Source organism: Plecotus auritus, assembly GCF_963455305.1.
Source record: "Plecotus auritus genome assembly, chromosome: 10".
Classification (NCBI taxonomy): Eukaryota; Metazoa; Chordata; class Mammalia; order Chiroptera; family Vespertilionidae; genus Plecotus; species Plecotus auritus.
In genome coordinates, this window is record NC_137785.1 from 23,299,066 (window position 1) to 23,315,054 (window position 15,989).

The following is a 15,989-nucleotide window of genomic DNA, read 5'->3' on the forward strand; positions in this document are numbered from 1 at the left end:
CGCGCGGGGGCGGGCCGCGGCGGGAAGGCGGGGGTCGGCGGGCTTCCGGGCGGCGGCGGCGGGCGCGGCGCGATGTGCGAGCGGGCGGCGCGCCTGTGCAGGGCCGGCGCGCACAGGCTGCTCCGGGAGCCGCCGCCGCAGGGCCGGGCGCTGGGCGGGCTGCTGCGCTGGGTGGGCGCCAGGATGGGGGAACCCCGGGTGCCGCTGGTCCCCGACGCCCCCGACGCCCCTGACGCCCCTGACGCCCTCGCTATGGACCCCGCCGTGGACCCCGGCCCCTGCCCGGGCCCCGCCTCGCTGCGCGGGGGCACCGCTGTCATCCTGGACGTGAGTACGCGCGGGCCGGGACCCCAAGCCCCATCCTTCCATGGGAGACCCCTAACGCCGCCCTCCTTCGTTGCCACCGGGACCCGCGGGGCCCCCTCTTCCTTGAACAGGGAACTCCCCAGCCCATCCCCCTCGGCAGCGCGGAGCAGGTACCGGCCCTTCTGCGTCCCAGAGCGTGAGCTTCCAGCCCCTCCACATTCCCATCCGTCTCCATCCCGGTCCAGTCTCGTCCCTCGACCTGAACGCACCCCCTCCTTACATCCCCTCCCTCACCTTCTAGGGATTCCCATCCTCTCGGAGCCCGGATCCTGGAGCCCCCTCGACCTGACCACCATTCCCCTACTTTGTCTTGGCCAAATCCCCATCTTTTCCCAGCCCTGCACATCATCCTTCACCCCATTCCTTCCCAGGACAGGAGCCCCTGACCGTCCCCAACCCCCTCCTGCTCTCCATCCTGGGTCCCTGCCTGAGTTGCTACTTTCCTGAGACCACCGTTCTCTTCCTAAGCCCCTGTGTTCTCATCCCCAAGCCCCTTTCACCCTGCACCCGCTCTTTGCAAGCACAGCCCACTCCCCACCTCTGTCTTTGCTTCTCCTTTCCAGAGAGTTAGAACCACCCCCAGGGAGCCCTGAGTCTGGGCCTTTCTGAGCTCCATCACCACCCCCATGCCACTCTGAGACCCCTCTGTCCATTCCAACCCCCCTCTCTCGACTTCCCCTCCCCCATACTCTCTGGAACCCAAAATGCCTTCCTGCGGGAAGCCTGCCCCCACCTCCCACTCCCCAAATGAGAGGGAGATTCTGTAGGGTGGGTGGCAGGGGATGGGGAGGTGGGGTGCCTGGAGGCCGTGGAGGGGCTTCCTGCGCATGTCCCAGCGAGGGCCCCTGGCAGGGCGGCTGGGTGTTCTGGGAGGGTGTGTGTGTGTGTGTGTGTGTGTGTGCGCGCTTGCACTTGTGCACGTGAGCACGAGTGGATTTTCTCTCTCCTTTCCTGGAACCCACAGCTGGCTCTGGGCAGAGAGGGCTGGGCAGGGCGGGGAAGGTGGATCTTTGCTGGGAGTGCTTGGGGTCCTGGTGCTGGTGCCCCCAAACACACTCCCACGTGCACAGCCCGACACACCCTGGACCTTCTCTCAAGACCCCAGCAGAGTTGGCCGCTGAAAGCCCTGGGCCCGCCCTGCAGGGTAGACCCCTCCCATTCTCTCCTCTAACAGTCCAGGGGGCTGCTCCAGGGTCCTAGAGTGCTGCCTGCGGGCTCTGAGCCTCCGTGTCCTGTCCTCGTCCGTGAACTGGGGTGATGAGCAGATTGGGGGAGGGTCCGTGCTCGTGCAGACTCTGGAGCCACAGCAGGTGGTCATGTCGTTCACTAACTCCCAGGCACCTGAGGGTGGAACCCAGCCTTGGAGCAGGAGTATGGGCCCTAAGCTGAGGCTTTGAGGGGGGGCCAAAGAGTGCTCCCTTCCGGCCCAGCCACAGTGGCTCCTGCCCAGTACCCTGGCATCGGGGTTCAGTTAAGGAAGGGGCTGATGTCTGAGAAGCCCTCCTGAGCCGCTGCTTCAGTGTGTCGGCCTCGGGGGATAATGGATGCCGCCCCATTGCTTGCAGGGTGGGTCTCTGTCCTTTATCCCAGGGAAGCACCAGAGGTGGGTGGTTGAGGTGATGGTCCTCCACCTTCTCCTTCCATCAGCAGGGCTACCTGCCCCGAAATACCAGGAGGAGGAGTTATCTGGTCTCCAGGCTCAGGCTGGGGGTGGGGGTGGGGGCGTGGGCTGGCCCCTCCTCTTTCCTACCTGATGCGGCAACTGGTTTTCTGAGCTCCTGTCAACCTGCTTCTACTCACTCCCCCGCCCAAAAGTCCCCTCCTGCCTATGGCTGGTCCAGTGGCCAAGCCTCGAGGTTCCTTTAGCAGACAACTCTGCTCAGACTTAACCCAACCTCCCTGGAGAGCTGTGAGGATGCAAGGCCTGTGGCTGTGGCCACGGGACACAAATTCGGGGTGTGCAACTAAGGGTGCGACAGTGGGTGAAGCCCCATGGACTGATGGCACTGGGAGTGCACCCCCAAGCATGTGGACAGTGTGATTCAGAGTGTCCACACGCGTGTGCATGTGTCTGTCAGCGTGGCTGTGGGCAGGCTGGCGGCACAGAAGGGAGAGTGGGCGGCTGCTTCCGCTAGGGTGGCTGGGAGGGCCTCTGCCTGTAACATCCCTCCCTCTCCCACCCTGGATCCCAGCCGGCAGGGTCTCCTCCCTGGGGAGGGAGAAAGTGGGGGCTCAGCTTCCCAGGCCACCTGGGAAGGAGGGGACATCTGTTCTAGGTCAAGAGCCGCTGGAGGGCACCTGCTCTCTGCCCAGGGCTGACTCAACCCATCTCTCTTCCCTGCAGATTTTCCGCCGCGCGGACAAAAATGGTGAGTTTCCCTCCCATGCTGGCCCCTGAATGAGGACCTGGCTCTTTCTGTCCTGATGCCTCGAGGGAAAGGACCAGGGGTAGGGAGTGGACCTAAGGGTTAAGGGGGCAGGTCTCTGAAATCTGAAGGCCAAGTCCTGGTTCTGCTCTGTGCCTCAGTTTCCCCTCTGGACAACGGGACTCCCGTAGTTCCCACACAGCGGGGATGCCATGTGGATTCTGTGAACTGATGTCTGTGATGCCAAGGTGTCTTGCCCATGGGAAATGCTTGGCGCTTTAACCCTTATGCAGCCGGGCTGGACCACCCTGGAAGGAAGCCCCCAGCCTCACTCCAGGCCCTTCACAGGCCCTGGCACACTTCCTCCTCCAGCGGCCTGGTGCGGTGGGTGCTGCATGTTCTAGCCGCGCTGTCGTGGCTCCGAGAGGTGAAGTGACTTGCCCAGGATAGCCCAGCTGCGCTCTGCTGCAGACTCCAGCCCTTTTCCCCACATCACACACCTCCCCGACATGTGAGCAGCACATTGCTTTGCCATAGAATGCCTGACGCTCCCGCCTGCGTGGCGATAACCACGTTCCCCAAGGCCCGAACCTCGCAGGTGTGGCAAAGAGCGGTATAACTTCCTGTAAACGCTGCAGTTATTATTCTCTGGCCCACAGCGACTCTGCGTGGCTTTAACCAAGGCAGTTCCCTCTCCAGGGCTCAGTTTCCCCATCTGAGGTGGGGTGATAACACTTCACCTGTCTCCTTGCCTAGGCTGGTGGGAAAATACAGGGAGGAGTGGGGATGGGTGTTTTTAGGGAAAATTAAGCCGTGCTCAGTGTTTGTTTGCTCATTTATTGAAAACAAGTTGATTGAGGATCAAGGTCTCTGCTGGGGAAAGTGGGAACAGATGGTGCCTGCCCCTCAGGGCCCCGAGCATCAGACCCAGCCCCTCTCCTTCGAAGGCTGGAGTTCAAGGCCACAGCTCTAGCCTGGGTCCCAGCACCCCCTTTCTCCCCGCCCCTGGGAGTTGACCTGCCCCCCATGGTGTGGGGGATGGAACATGAGGTCTTGGGGGGAGAGGTGGTGCGCAGGCCTGGCTGGAAGCCAGTGCCCGGGGTCTCCACCCTTGACCCCCATCCCTGGGAGTGATGGCCCCTCCTGGGCCTCTTGGACCGAAGGACCATCAGAGCAATTGCACATGGAGCAAGGAGAAAGGAAAGAGATAGGGGGCGGGGGGCTTCAGTGGGGCTCAGGAAATGGCGGTGGCATCATGGCCTGAGCAGTGTTAGAGATTAGAGAAGGGGGTTAGAGGCTTGTCCCTGTCGTGGGCCTGGCGCCCAGCACACAGTAGGTGCTTGGTAAGTGCCTGTAGATTTAGGTGATGGGTTTATTCATGGATGCGAGTGTGACTGTGTAGCCCTGGGGTGCAGCAGTGACTGGCTGTGGTCTCCAAGTGGATGTGGGTGTGCGTCCGTGCGTGCGTATGTGGGTGTGCGTGCGTGCGTGCGTGTGTGCGTGCATGCGTGCGTCTGTGCGTGCGTGGTGGGTGGCACCCTGGTCTCCAGGCACAGTCAGGCTTTCCTCACCATCACTGTTCCCAGTCAGAGGCCATGGGCCCGCCCCTGAGCTCAGCGGTGGGCTCTCCGCTTCTCTCCTGCGGGCCCCACACAGGCCCAGCCTGCTGCTCCTCTCGGGGCCTCGAGTCTCCCAGCCACCGCCGTGTGGCCGTGGGGGTGTCACCAGGGCTAAGGTGTGTGGGATGTGGAGCCGGTGGGAGGGAGGCGGGGCCCCTACTCTGTCACAGAGACTGCCTGGGTTCAAGCCCTGGCTTGGCCACTTCCCAGCTTTGCGGCTTCAGGCCAGTCCCCAAACTTTCTGGCCTCAGTTTCCCCATCTGTAAGTGGGGGTGATGGAACTAGCCCCCAGCGCAGAGGGCTGCCGCGAGGAAGGCTTCACCCGAGGAAGCGGTGAGCCCTGAACAGCTGAGGAGTGTGGAGCGCCCTGGAAATGGCCTTGGTTTGCCCACGGTGTTGGGTTCCCTCCTGTGCTGCACAGGCTGCCGACGCCTTTGAGCATCCGGCTCGGAGACTCATGGCCCTTCTCCTGTGGTCTTCACTCTGCTCCTACTGGCATAGGAAGCAGCGAACCCCTTACCGCAGCTGACAATAGCAAGGCTTGGCGAGGGCAAGGGACAGACTGCAGGTCCTCAGTTGCGGGGGGTCGGGCGGGGAGCAGATGGGTTCGGACTCAGCCCAGCACAGTTTGAAGACGTGTGGGCAGGGGATAGTGTGCACGTAGGGTGGGTGTGGGTGTAGACCAGAGACACACAAAGGCTCACGCACACCCCTGTTGATCACAGGCGCACACGGCCCTCCCAGGCACCCAGCGGAGTAAGATGCCGGCGGGGGGGGGGGGGGCGGGCGGGGGGAGATGGAGTGTGGGCTGAGGCTGAGGCTGAGTCTGGAAGGGATGGGCCTCAGGATTACGGGAGTATGAGTGCTGTCTGGTCCGTCGGTGGCTCTGAGGACAGAGATCTCAGAGATGGAGACGGGCAGGGCTCCGAGGGGCGGCCTGGGGGTGGAACCCGGAGGGCAGGCGGCAGGTGCCGGACTGCGCGTCTCTGCGGGGATGCAGACTCCTGGCATTTGAAAGGTCACTGTGACTGGAGACGGAGCTCATGCTAATTGGGAGAGATACCTGCCAACGGCCCGCTGGGTGGAGGTGCCAGGCCCGCTGGTCTAATGGGGGGGGCCTGGTTGGGAGAGGTTGCCTCCCTCGTTAGCTGATCTGGTTCATTAGGGCTGTCGGGGGCACTGAGGTAAATGTCAGCTTGGAGACTTTGTGCTCAGGAGGCGGGGCCCTCCCTGTCGCTCTCCTGAGTGCAGACAACAGGGCACCTGACAGGCAGGAGGGTGTGAGGGCAGGAGACCCCCAGCTGTGCCACGGCAGACAGGACGAGTCAATCCTAGCTCCCCTTCCGCTGAGTCCGGACTTGGCCTCGGCGTCTCCATGTCGCCCGGTGGCCGGAGCTCTTGCCACAAGACCCTGCCCCACATTGGGTGAGAGCATCGCCTCAGGAGCCAGATGGCCTGGGTTCGAGTTCCAGCTGTGGGGCCTGGGCAAGTCCCTTGACTGCTCTGTGCCTCGGTTTACAGCTCTGTGAAATGGGGGTGTGGTGAGGACTGAAGGAGTGAATACGCAGCAAGAGCCCCATGTGTCGGCCCTGATTCTGCGCTGTGGTTCCTGGTTTTATCACCAATCTTGCCAAACGGAACTTGGAACGTCTCCTCTTGCCCAGAGGACAAAGGCCCGCAGCTCAGAGTTTATTTCACAGCTGGCATCACACGTGCTTGGTTTCTGGGCCTTCTGAGTGGGAGTGTTGGGGGGACTCTTATGGTTTGAAAGTTACAAACTCATGCTCCCTCTTTGACACTGAAACCTGAGCCGGGATGGCAGAGGCATGGGGACCTTGCCCTCCCCGCTAGGCACCCCAGGCACCAGCGCTCACACAGCTCACACGTTAGTATCCTTACTCTCTTGCCCCTGACACTTGATGGGGAGGGAAGTGAGGACAAGTGTGAGGGTCTCCCTCTCCCCAGCTTGTCCTTTAGCTCCACGTTGAGCCCACACAGAGCTGCTGGGAGCAGAGACGGGAGCTCCGGCGCCTTTAAAATGTAAGGAAACTTCGCTCTGGGCTCCCGTAGGCAAGCTGTGCCCTGCACGAGGGCAACTGCCTAACCGGAATCGAGAGCCTCAGACCCAGCCTGCACCCGTTCGCAACCATGTGCCCTGACACTGGGCAAGTCCCTCACCCCCAACCAGGAAAGGGCATCTCTTCCTAGTCCACCCAGAGGTGCCAGGTGGGCCTGCTGGGCCTTGATGGCAGCCTGGCTGGAAGCCATGGGAGGGGGTCTGCACAGGGGGCTGGGGCTGGGAAGTGTTGTGGGCCTGCCGTCCTCCCTGACCGACACGGCCGCCCACAGGCATGGCTCCTTTAAGAAGAGCAGGCTCGTTGAGGGGGGTGCTGGCTGCAGGGTATGGAGAGCAGTTTTCAGGCCTTCTCTCAGCAGGTGTGCCCGGGTGGGAGGAGCTGAGGGGGGACTTGAGGGCTGTTTCTGTTGGAGCCTCAGGTCTGCTGTGAGCCCCTCCTCAGAGGCCTCTCTGCCCCCATCTCAGCTTCTCTGCCAGATGCTGTGCCAGGGGACTGCAGGTGAGAGCAGAGGTGAGGGGGAGGGAGGAGAGTGGGCGGACAGGTGGCATGCCTCAGCCGTGGTGCCCCTCACAGAGCCCGATGCCCTCCGCATCCCAGAGCCACAGCTCCCGGCCCCAGGGTGGGCGGGCCAGCGCTGGGCCCAGGCCAGGCACCTCCTTTCCTCGTGGTTTGGCACCTTTAAGGCGGCATCTGTGGCACTGGGAGAACTCATGTCAGCCCATTCAAAGGTTCGGGCCAGACGCTTGCCGAGTGGAGTGGATGGGGCACCGTGGGGAGGCGTCTTTCCTCTCCCAAAATCAGGATGTGGGTGCTGGCGTTGGAGATAATTTAAATGTGGGGAGATTATCGGGTGTTTGGACGGGAGAGAGAGACCATCAGACTGCCCGCCTTTGGACCCACCTCTTACAGGTGTGGTAGGTGTGGCGTGACTGTGAACAGTGCCAGCCCAGGTGGTCAGGCTGATCCGCTTCCAGGAGACTGCCTGGCGGGGCAGGTGCTTGCTGTTGGTTGAATTCCTGCAGAGTGAGTCCCAGCAGACAAGCTGTTTCTTGTGTGTTGGATTGAGGATTATCTTAAATAGGTGTGGGTCTGTGGTTTGGGAATTCACTGCATGAGTCAGTAATTCTCCGTGAACTGGCGTGTACTGGCTAATTGGGGATGCGCTGACCGGACTTCTCCGTTCGGTTGGGAATTGTCTGGATTTGGGGATGTCCCGTCGCTCACACCAGCTGCTCTCCTTCCTCTGCAGACGATGGGAAGTTGTCCTTGGAGGAGTTCCAGCTCTTCTTTGCAGACGGCGTCCTCAACGAGACGGAGCTGGAGGGTCTCTTCCACACCATCGACTCCGACAACACCAAGTGAGCGGCCCCGTGCTGGGCCGGTGCCCTGGGCCGGGACGAGGCACCTTCCCTCTGCCCAGGGCCAGTCCCATCGCCCACCCCTGCAGCCCCCCAACTCCTTAATCCAGAAATCAGAGGCCCAGTTGGCAAGCTGGTCTCTTCTGAGCACATGTGGCTAAGCCAAGAGAGACCCTAGATTTTGCAGAAATCACACTGGATGCCGAAGGGAAGTTGGTGGCTCCGTCGCCCTTCTGCTAATTCAGCCCAGTTCTGCCCAGACCTGGCGCTTTATTCCCGCCCCAACACGAACACTGTCATCTTGTTCTCACTGGGTCCCCTCTGAAACCAAACTCTAACTAAATGCTCATCCTAACTCTATTTCTTTATTTTACTTTATTATTTTTAATATATTTTTATTGATTTGGGAGAGGGAGGGAGAGAGAGAGATAGAAACATGATGAGAGAGAGGATCATTGATCAGATGCCTCCTGCACACCCCTTATTGGGGATCGAGCCCACAACCCGGGCATGTGCCCTTGGCCAGAATCGAACCTGGGACCCTTCAGACCGCAGGCTGATGCTCTATCCACTGAGCCAAACTGGCTAGGGCTATTTTTTTTTTTTTTAAATCCTCACCCGAGGATATTTTTCCATTGTTTTTCTTTTTAGAGAGTGGAAGAGAGAGGGAAAGACAGAAATATCGATGTGAGAGAAACACATTGATTGGTTGCCTCCTGCATGTGCCCCTATGAGGGCGGAGCCTGCAACCAAGGTACGTGCCCTTGACCGTAATCAAACCGGAGACCCTTCAGTCTGCAGGGCAATGCTCTCCACTTAGCCAAACCGGCTAAGGCCTAACTTTCTTTTCTTTTAATTACAGTTTACTTTCAATATTAGTTTGCATAGGTTTCAGGTGTACAGCGTAGTGGTTAGAAAATCATATACTTTACAAAGTGTTCACCCCAATATTTCCAGTATCCAGCATCGTTATCACAGTATTATTGATTGTATTCCCTACGCTTCATCTCCCCATGACTCTACTTCTTAACCTGAGTCCCACTTCTGACTCTGCCTAATTAAACCTCTTCATCAACTCAGTCATGACCCTGACCCCATCTCAGAATCCACCTGAACTCCTGGCCCAAGCCACCCCTGAATCAGGAGCAAATGCTGCTTCCCCTGCTCCTCCCCCGCTTAATTCCACGTCCTCCTTTCCCCTGGGTTCCCCTTCACCCCACACCCGGTCACCTTCCTCAGGCCCACTTCCGGGATGAGGACCAGAGTTCCTGGCGGGGAGGGGGGTGCCTGGGGCAGATTCAATAAGTTGGGGTCCCCGGAGGCAGGCTACAGATGTTGAAACAAGGAGCTGCCCCCAGGCTCATCTGCAAGAGACCCTGCGCCGTGGCAGCCGGGACCAGAGGCCGGGGCTGAGCGTCCTGAGGCGGAGGCCGGGGCCGGGGCCGGGGCAGGTGGAGCCGGTGTCGTGTCCAGGGAGGCGCCTGAAGGAAACAGCTTCCTACACAGACTCCAGAGAAGGGCGTTGTGCCTGGATCCAGGCGGGGGTGTCTGAGGGGGTCCTTTCCGCCCAGGAGCTTGGAAGGGCTGAGACCCATTGCTTATGCATTCTCATTGGGTCCCTCTGTGTTGGGCCAGCTGGGTGGGGAGAAAGAGGCGCAGGTTTTGTGCTTTTCACCTTGCGAGCAGGTGAGTGGGGAGCGAGCGGAGGTCTTCCCGTTGGGGAAGGTCCATCTCTCGAGGCCTGGGTGTTTTCTCTGGCGCCCCCCAGAGGCAGCTGTGGGCTTTCCCTCCTGGGGGTGCTGGGTAGGCTTTCTGTCCAGAGCCGTTCCCACAGGTCAGAAGGCTCGGGGAAATGCTAGTTTAAGCACAAGTAATCGGGCTTCCTTTCTACAAGACTTGTCAACACTTTTACTAGGACAGAGAATCAGGGAACCTCCAGGACGCTCGCACAGCCTCTGACCCTGGGTCTAGTTCAGTGGTCGGCACACTGCGGCTCGCGAGCCACATGTGGCTCTTTGGCCCCTTGAGTGTGGCTCTGCCACAAAATACCACGTGCGGGCGCACGTACAGTGCGATTGAAGCTTCGTGGCCCATGCACAGAAGTCGGTTTTCAGCTCTCAAAAGACATTTCAATCGTTGTACTGTTGATATTTGGCTCTGTTGACTAATGAGTTTGCGCCCACTGGTCTGGTTGGTCTGGACCTGGGCCTTGCCTGAGCCCCATCCCGGTCCCCTCAGCAGGCAGGTGTGCACAGGCGCCTTTCCCCGAGGCGTGTGGTGGGGCCTGGGTTGGGAGGGTTCAGGTTCTAGGCAGGCCCCCCCTCTCAGTGAGGGGACTGGGGCCCAGGAAGTGAAGGTTTCCAACCTGCACAGACACTGGGTCCCTGGGCGCCCACTGGGCACTCGTGCGTCGCATCTGTGTTCCCAGGAGGTTGCGCTGCTGCACCTGCGCCTGCTCAGCCTCCTCCTGGAAGGACAGGACCCTTCTCCATCCAGGCTGTAGGAAGGGGGTGCAGCCTGGGGTTTGGGGTTAGGGTGAGGACAGGACCCAGGACCCAGCAGGCAGGAGTGCCCAGGGCAGCGTGTCACAGGAGAGCTTGACTCAGCCTGTAGTAGTCATCCCCTCCCTTTCGCCTCCTCCCTTTTCCTGCCCCATCCCGGTCCCATCTGCTCACGATGTGGTCAGCAGGCTTTGGGAGAGGACACGGCAGGAGGTGTGGTGAGGGGCTCAGATAGACTGAGGTGCCGACGGAGCCCTGCTTGATCCTTCGGAGGGGTCGGTGCCATTGACCTGCTGCACCCTCACCGGTAAAGTGGGGCTCGCGATGCCAGAGCATGAAATGAAGAGAGAAGGCACCAGGCGTTGCACCAGCTGCGTGGGCCGGGCACGCTGTGGAGGGCGGGCAGGAGGATGGGACCCGACAGGCCGGCTTCTGAGTCCCCCTTCCTCTGTTCTCTCTCTGCAGCCACGTGGACACCAAGGAGCTGTGTGGTAGGTACCGGGTTAGGCAATGCAGGGACCAAGAGGTGTGGAGGGAGGGGAACTGGGGAGCGGGAATAGGGGGCACGGGGGGGATTGGTGAAAGGGGCAGAATCCTCCTGTGACCCCTGACCTTTGCTCTCTCCTACCCCAGATTACTTTGTGGACCACATGGGGGACTATGAGGACGTCTTGGCCTCCCTGGAGACCTTGAACCATTCTGTCCTGAAGGCCATGGGCTACACCAAGAAGGTCAGCAGGTGTGGGTGCCCCTGGGGTTCCAAGCTCTGGTTTCAGATGTTCTCTGGGGCATCTACACCCACGGGTGCCTGGGTTTGTGATGACAGGTGTTGGCTGGGCCTGGCTCTGGGCGGGCTCTGCTTGGGTCTCCTAGAGGGAGCTGAGGGACTGTGAGGTGAGTAGAGCAGCTCCATGAATGGCCCTGTCCACCCAGTGTCTCATCTGTGGTTTGGAGGGTGAGACCGTTTCCCAGCATCGGGCGTGGCCCTCGGATTGGGTCCTGGGAAGGGAGCAGCAGGCAGCCCAGCCCTCGGGCCGTGGACGAGTGTCGCGTAGCAGGGTTACGCGAGGGGAAGGGGAAGGGCGGGTTCACATACGACCTTGACCGAGGAACCGGATGGTGTCTGGTGTGAGAACACGTGCCCAGGCCTGAAGCCGTGAGCTGGGCAGAGGGACCCCTGTGAGTGCGGACCCCTCCGTGTCTCCGATGTGGCTCCAAAGTCTCTGCCTTTGGTCCTGTCTCCTCGTCTGCGTGTGTGACCTGGAGGAGGAGAGGGGCAGGGAGATCAGGCCAGGTGTGGGCTGGGGGTCACTGCGCCTTCTCCACGTAGCTCAGATGTGGAAATATACCAGTATACCCCAGCAGCCCACCCCACCCCACCTTCATTTCCTGCCTGAGTCTGTACCTCCACTGGCTGGCGGCTTGCAGAGGGGACGGGTGGGCGTGTTCTTTCTGCATTCAGGGAGAAGAGGCGCAGAAATTTCCTGAGGACCCGCGATGGCCAGGATTAAACACTCAGTTTAATCCTCACAGCGGCCCCACGGGTGGCTGCTCTCACTCCCCCATTTCATAGCTACGGAAACAGGCTCAGAAAGGTGAACCCTGCGGAGTGGCAGCCAGACAGCCAGGCCAGCTGGCTGAAATGAGAGGGGAAACTGAGTCAGGGACCTGTCAGGAGGTACAGAGCACAGCATGGGACTTCAGGCTGCCCAGGGGTGACTGGGGTGTTAGCCAGGAGTAGGGGTGGCCTCTGGGGTACACTGACCAAGGCACGCAGGGAGGGAGCTTGGAGCAGGCCATGCTCTGAGGGACACCTAGACACCCAAGGGCTTGCAGCGACCCGTGGGACCTCAGAAAAGGCCAGCCCCATCTGCTGGGTGGAGGCAGGGAGCTAGGCTGATAAAGTCAGCCAGACCTGCCTGAAGGACCCAGAGCCTGTCACTTTCTTTCTGAGCCTCAGTTTCTCCATCTGTGGAATGGGAGCATTCCCTTTGTAGGATCTTTATGAGGATTGCATGAAGTAAGGAAGGTCTCTAATTCATAGGGCCTGGCACAGAGCAAAGGTGACTAGTTTTTATTATTAGGCTCCTGTTGTATGCCCAGGCACAGGTAAGACCATCCTGTACGTTCTTCAAATGCTGCTCCGTCACCGCTCTGCAGAGTATTAGAGAATCCCTTCCTTCCCGGAGCCCGAAATAGCCACGCCTAACCCCGGGCCTCCACCACCCACATCCCAAAGTCATGCTGTTTTGAGTCTTGGTGTTTTTAAGTGTCTTTTAATAACACGTAGAAGCGACTCCTTTTCATGGTTCGTCGTGTAGACTGTGTGATATTTGAAGGTGTCAAGGCAGGCAGTGGGTAATGGGGAGCAGGGGAAGAGCCCAGACTGAATCTGAGTCGCCCAGAGAGGGCGTCGCCGCAGCCCTGCTCCCAGCAGGCACTGCGCCCATGCGGGACTCCTGCCTGCAGCCCCCTCCTCCAGCCCAGCTTTCTCACGCGTGAGGGGCCCGTTCTCCGCAGTGTTGCCGAGAGCTGTGATACATTCACAGCTGCTTCTTGGTCTTTGGTCATAACTTCAGGGATGTGACCCGAGCCTCCACTCAGGAGAGGATTTTAGCGTTGACCTGGACTGGTTTGGAGGTTTTACTCAGAAACCACGCACTCTTGTGCAGTGCAGTCCTGGGACGCGTTGTGTGGTGGTGGTGACAGCGGGTTGTTGCCGTGGTGACTGGCATTTCCTTTTCTTGCGCATTTTCTAGCCGATTCGTGTGTAGAAATGCAGCTCATTATTTCAGATGCACCCGTTGAGTTCAGTTGGCTCGTTGGCTTTTGTTGCTACGCAGCGGGAGCATCAGCTGCGAGCCGCGGCGGCCGCTCCCTTTCTGAGGCGTTCCTCCTGTGTCTCCGTGCGTCCGCTGGCATTGGCCCCAAATCCTAAAACGTCCGAGTGGTGCTACGTCAGGCACCCTCGTTTTGCTTCTGATTTCCACGTGCATCTCCCTAGCATTTCGCCACTAATTACTATATTAATACCAGCTCTTACTCTAGGATCCCTGCAGCCCGCTCAAAAATTATTTTTGCGTTCCCTTCGTTAAATACTGTCCTCGGAGGTGGTAGTGAATTTTCTGAAATGCCTTTTTCGTCTTTTAAAAACGATGGTATGCGTTTTCTTAAGCTGTTGATGGGGTGGATTCTATTATTAGCTGCTCTCCTATTGAACAGCCCTTAGCTTCCTCTGATCAACCCTCAATGAGGCATTATTCTTCTATCACATTGCTGGATCCTGTCACCAGCTGAGCATTTATCTCTGTCTCTACTGGGACTTGAGAATCGATGATAGTTTGGAAATGAACTGTAGGTGGCTTTGAATCAGTTTCTCTAACAGAATTATTTTTCTGTTCGAAAATAGAATTTATCTATGAGGCTTGGATCCAGGTACTGAACAGGAGAGGCGATTGTTTTAATAGTTAGGTTAAGGTCAATACTAGTTTTAGTTAAATTTTCTTTCCATTGAAGTTTTTAGAGAGAGTGGAAGGGAGGGAGGGGGAAAGAGAGAGAAACATGGATGTTAGAGAGACATGTTGATTGATTGCCTCCCACACGCACCCCAACAGGGCTGGGAATCGAGCCTGCAACTGAGGTACATGCCCTTGCCTGGAAATCGAACCCATGACCCTTCGGTGCCTGGGCCAGCACTCTAAGCACTGAACCACACCAGGGCAAGTTTTTTTACTTTTTATGTCCATTTTAGTATAGTTTTGAATAAAACTATCACAGACATGATCAGTTTTATGGGAAATTATGCGTTGTATATTCTTAGGATTAAAAAAAAAAAACTAAAACATTGACATAAACCAGGCACTTAATGCAGAATAAGTTGAATAAAACATCTGAAATAGCTCAGTTCTTGTTTCCATTTTTGTCCTACATTGCTACATTTTAAAAACCTATATTTGACAAAGTTTTCTGCCATATTTTCAGTTTTTATCATTTTTTTCTTCCTCCCATTTCCTTAGGTTTGTTGTTATTCTTTTTGACATGTGAACTGCAGTGCTTAAACTTTTTATAATAAAGTTTGAATTTAAAAATTTACCTTTGAATGACATTTTCACTGCAACCATAGATTTGAATGTTATTCTCTAACAGGCTGCACCCTCACTTATTACATGGTGTTAGGATAAAACTGAGTGGTAAGGTTTCCACCCTATTTTTTTAATGTGTTGTGATTTCTTTTTATTTATTTACTAGAGACCCGGTGCATGAAAATTCATGCACTGGAGGGGTGGTCCCTCAGCCTGGCCTGCCCCCTCTCACAGTCCAGTAGCCCTCAGGGGCGGGAGGTGACCCGGTGATCAGGGGAAGGCGACGCCCCCATCACACCTCTGCTGCTGCCACTGCCGGCAGCACAAGCCTCGGCCGGCCCTGGTTACCTGAGCCTTGGGTGGCCCTGGGCGGCTGGGCAGCCACCATCTGAGGCTTGCCTGCACCTCGGGCCGGCCCTGGGCAGCTGGGCAGCCACCATCTGAGGCTTGCCTGTGCCTTGGGCCAGCCCTGGGAGGGCTGGGGGGCTGAGGGGACTGGGGGACTCCAGAGGCAGGCACGTGGAATGGCCAGACCTTCCTGGGGTGGGCCCAGCCGTACTGCGCGCCTGCCACCCCAGCGGGACGGAGGGGACTGGGTGCCACCATCTTGTGGCTTTGGGCGCCACCATCTTTGAGGGCGTGGCAGTCCATTAGCATATTCCCTCCTTATTGGTTGTGGGCACCGCCATCTTTGTGAGGGCATGACAGTCAGTTAGCATATTTCCTCTTTATTCGATAGGATTTTTAATCTTCAACCATGGACATGTTTTTAATTGATTGAGAGAAAGAGAAACATCGATTGTAGTCTCCCATAGATGTCCCTACCAGGGATCAAACCCGCAGCCTTAGGTATATGTCCTGACTGGGAATTGAACCCTCTGGTGTATGACGACACTTCAGCCTACTGAGCCACTCAGCCAGGGCGTGCTGTGATGTCTTCATAGTGTATTATTTAATTTACTAGAGGTCTGGTGCATGAAATTCATGCACTGGGGGATTCCCTCAGCCCAGCCTGCACCCTCTCCAACCCCATAGGGATTGGGCCTAAACCAGCAGTCGGACATCCCCCTCGCAATCTGGGAATGATGGCTCCTAATTGCTCACCTGCCTGCCTGCCTGCCTGATCGCCCCTAACCTCTCTGCCTGCCTGCCTGATCACCCCTAACTGCCTCTGCCCTCGGCCCCCACCACCATGGCTTTGTATGGAAGGAAGTTGGACGTCTGGAAGATGGCTGGTCGACCCAGTCTAATTAGCATATTACCCTTTTATTAGTATAGATTTTTATACGTATCTTATGGATGCTTGAGAAGATGTGGCTCATACTTTCAGAATGTACAGTTTGAAAATAGCTATCCTTGTTATGAAATTTATGCTGTTAAAAGACAACTTTGCAAAAAAAGTAAAATCGTGTTTCTGGGACAAATATAAAATGCACACATGTCCAAGATCTTATTTAACTCATTCATTAGTGTGAGAACCGGTAAGATGTTACAGCTCGTTTAAAGGAAAATTCAAGCAGCACACACCGTGTATGTGGGCAGCCAGGAGCTCTGAAGGGGTCTGTGAGGAAGTGTGAGAGCGGTCAGTGTCCTCAGGGCAGCAGCCATGATGTGCTGCA

At 57.8% G+C, this 15,989-nt stretch overlaps 1 protein-coding gene across 1 annotated transcript in view; it reads left to right on the top strand.

Annotated features, from left to right (window-relative positions):
• NECAB2 (N-terminal EF-hand calcium binding protein 2) overlaps positions 1 to 15,989 on the top strand; it is a 33,318-nt gene continuing 17,329 nt past the window's right edge. Inside the window, exons 1-5 of the mRNA XM_080643753.1 lie at positions 1 to 327; positions 2,711 to 2,735; positions 7,679 to 7,787; positions 10,754 to 10,779; positions 10,922 to 11,019. Of these exons, the coding sequence (XP_080499879.1) occupies positions 73 to 327; positions 2,711 to 2,735; positions 7,679 to 7,787; positions 10,754 to 10,779; positions 10,922 to 11,019 (513 nt within the window). The 5' untranslated portion in view covers positions 1 to 72. The remainder of the gene's footprint in view (positions 328 to 2,710; positions 2,736 to 7,678; positions 7,788 to 10,753; positions 10,780 to 10,921; positions 11,020 to 15,989) is intronic.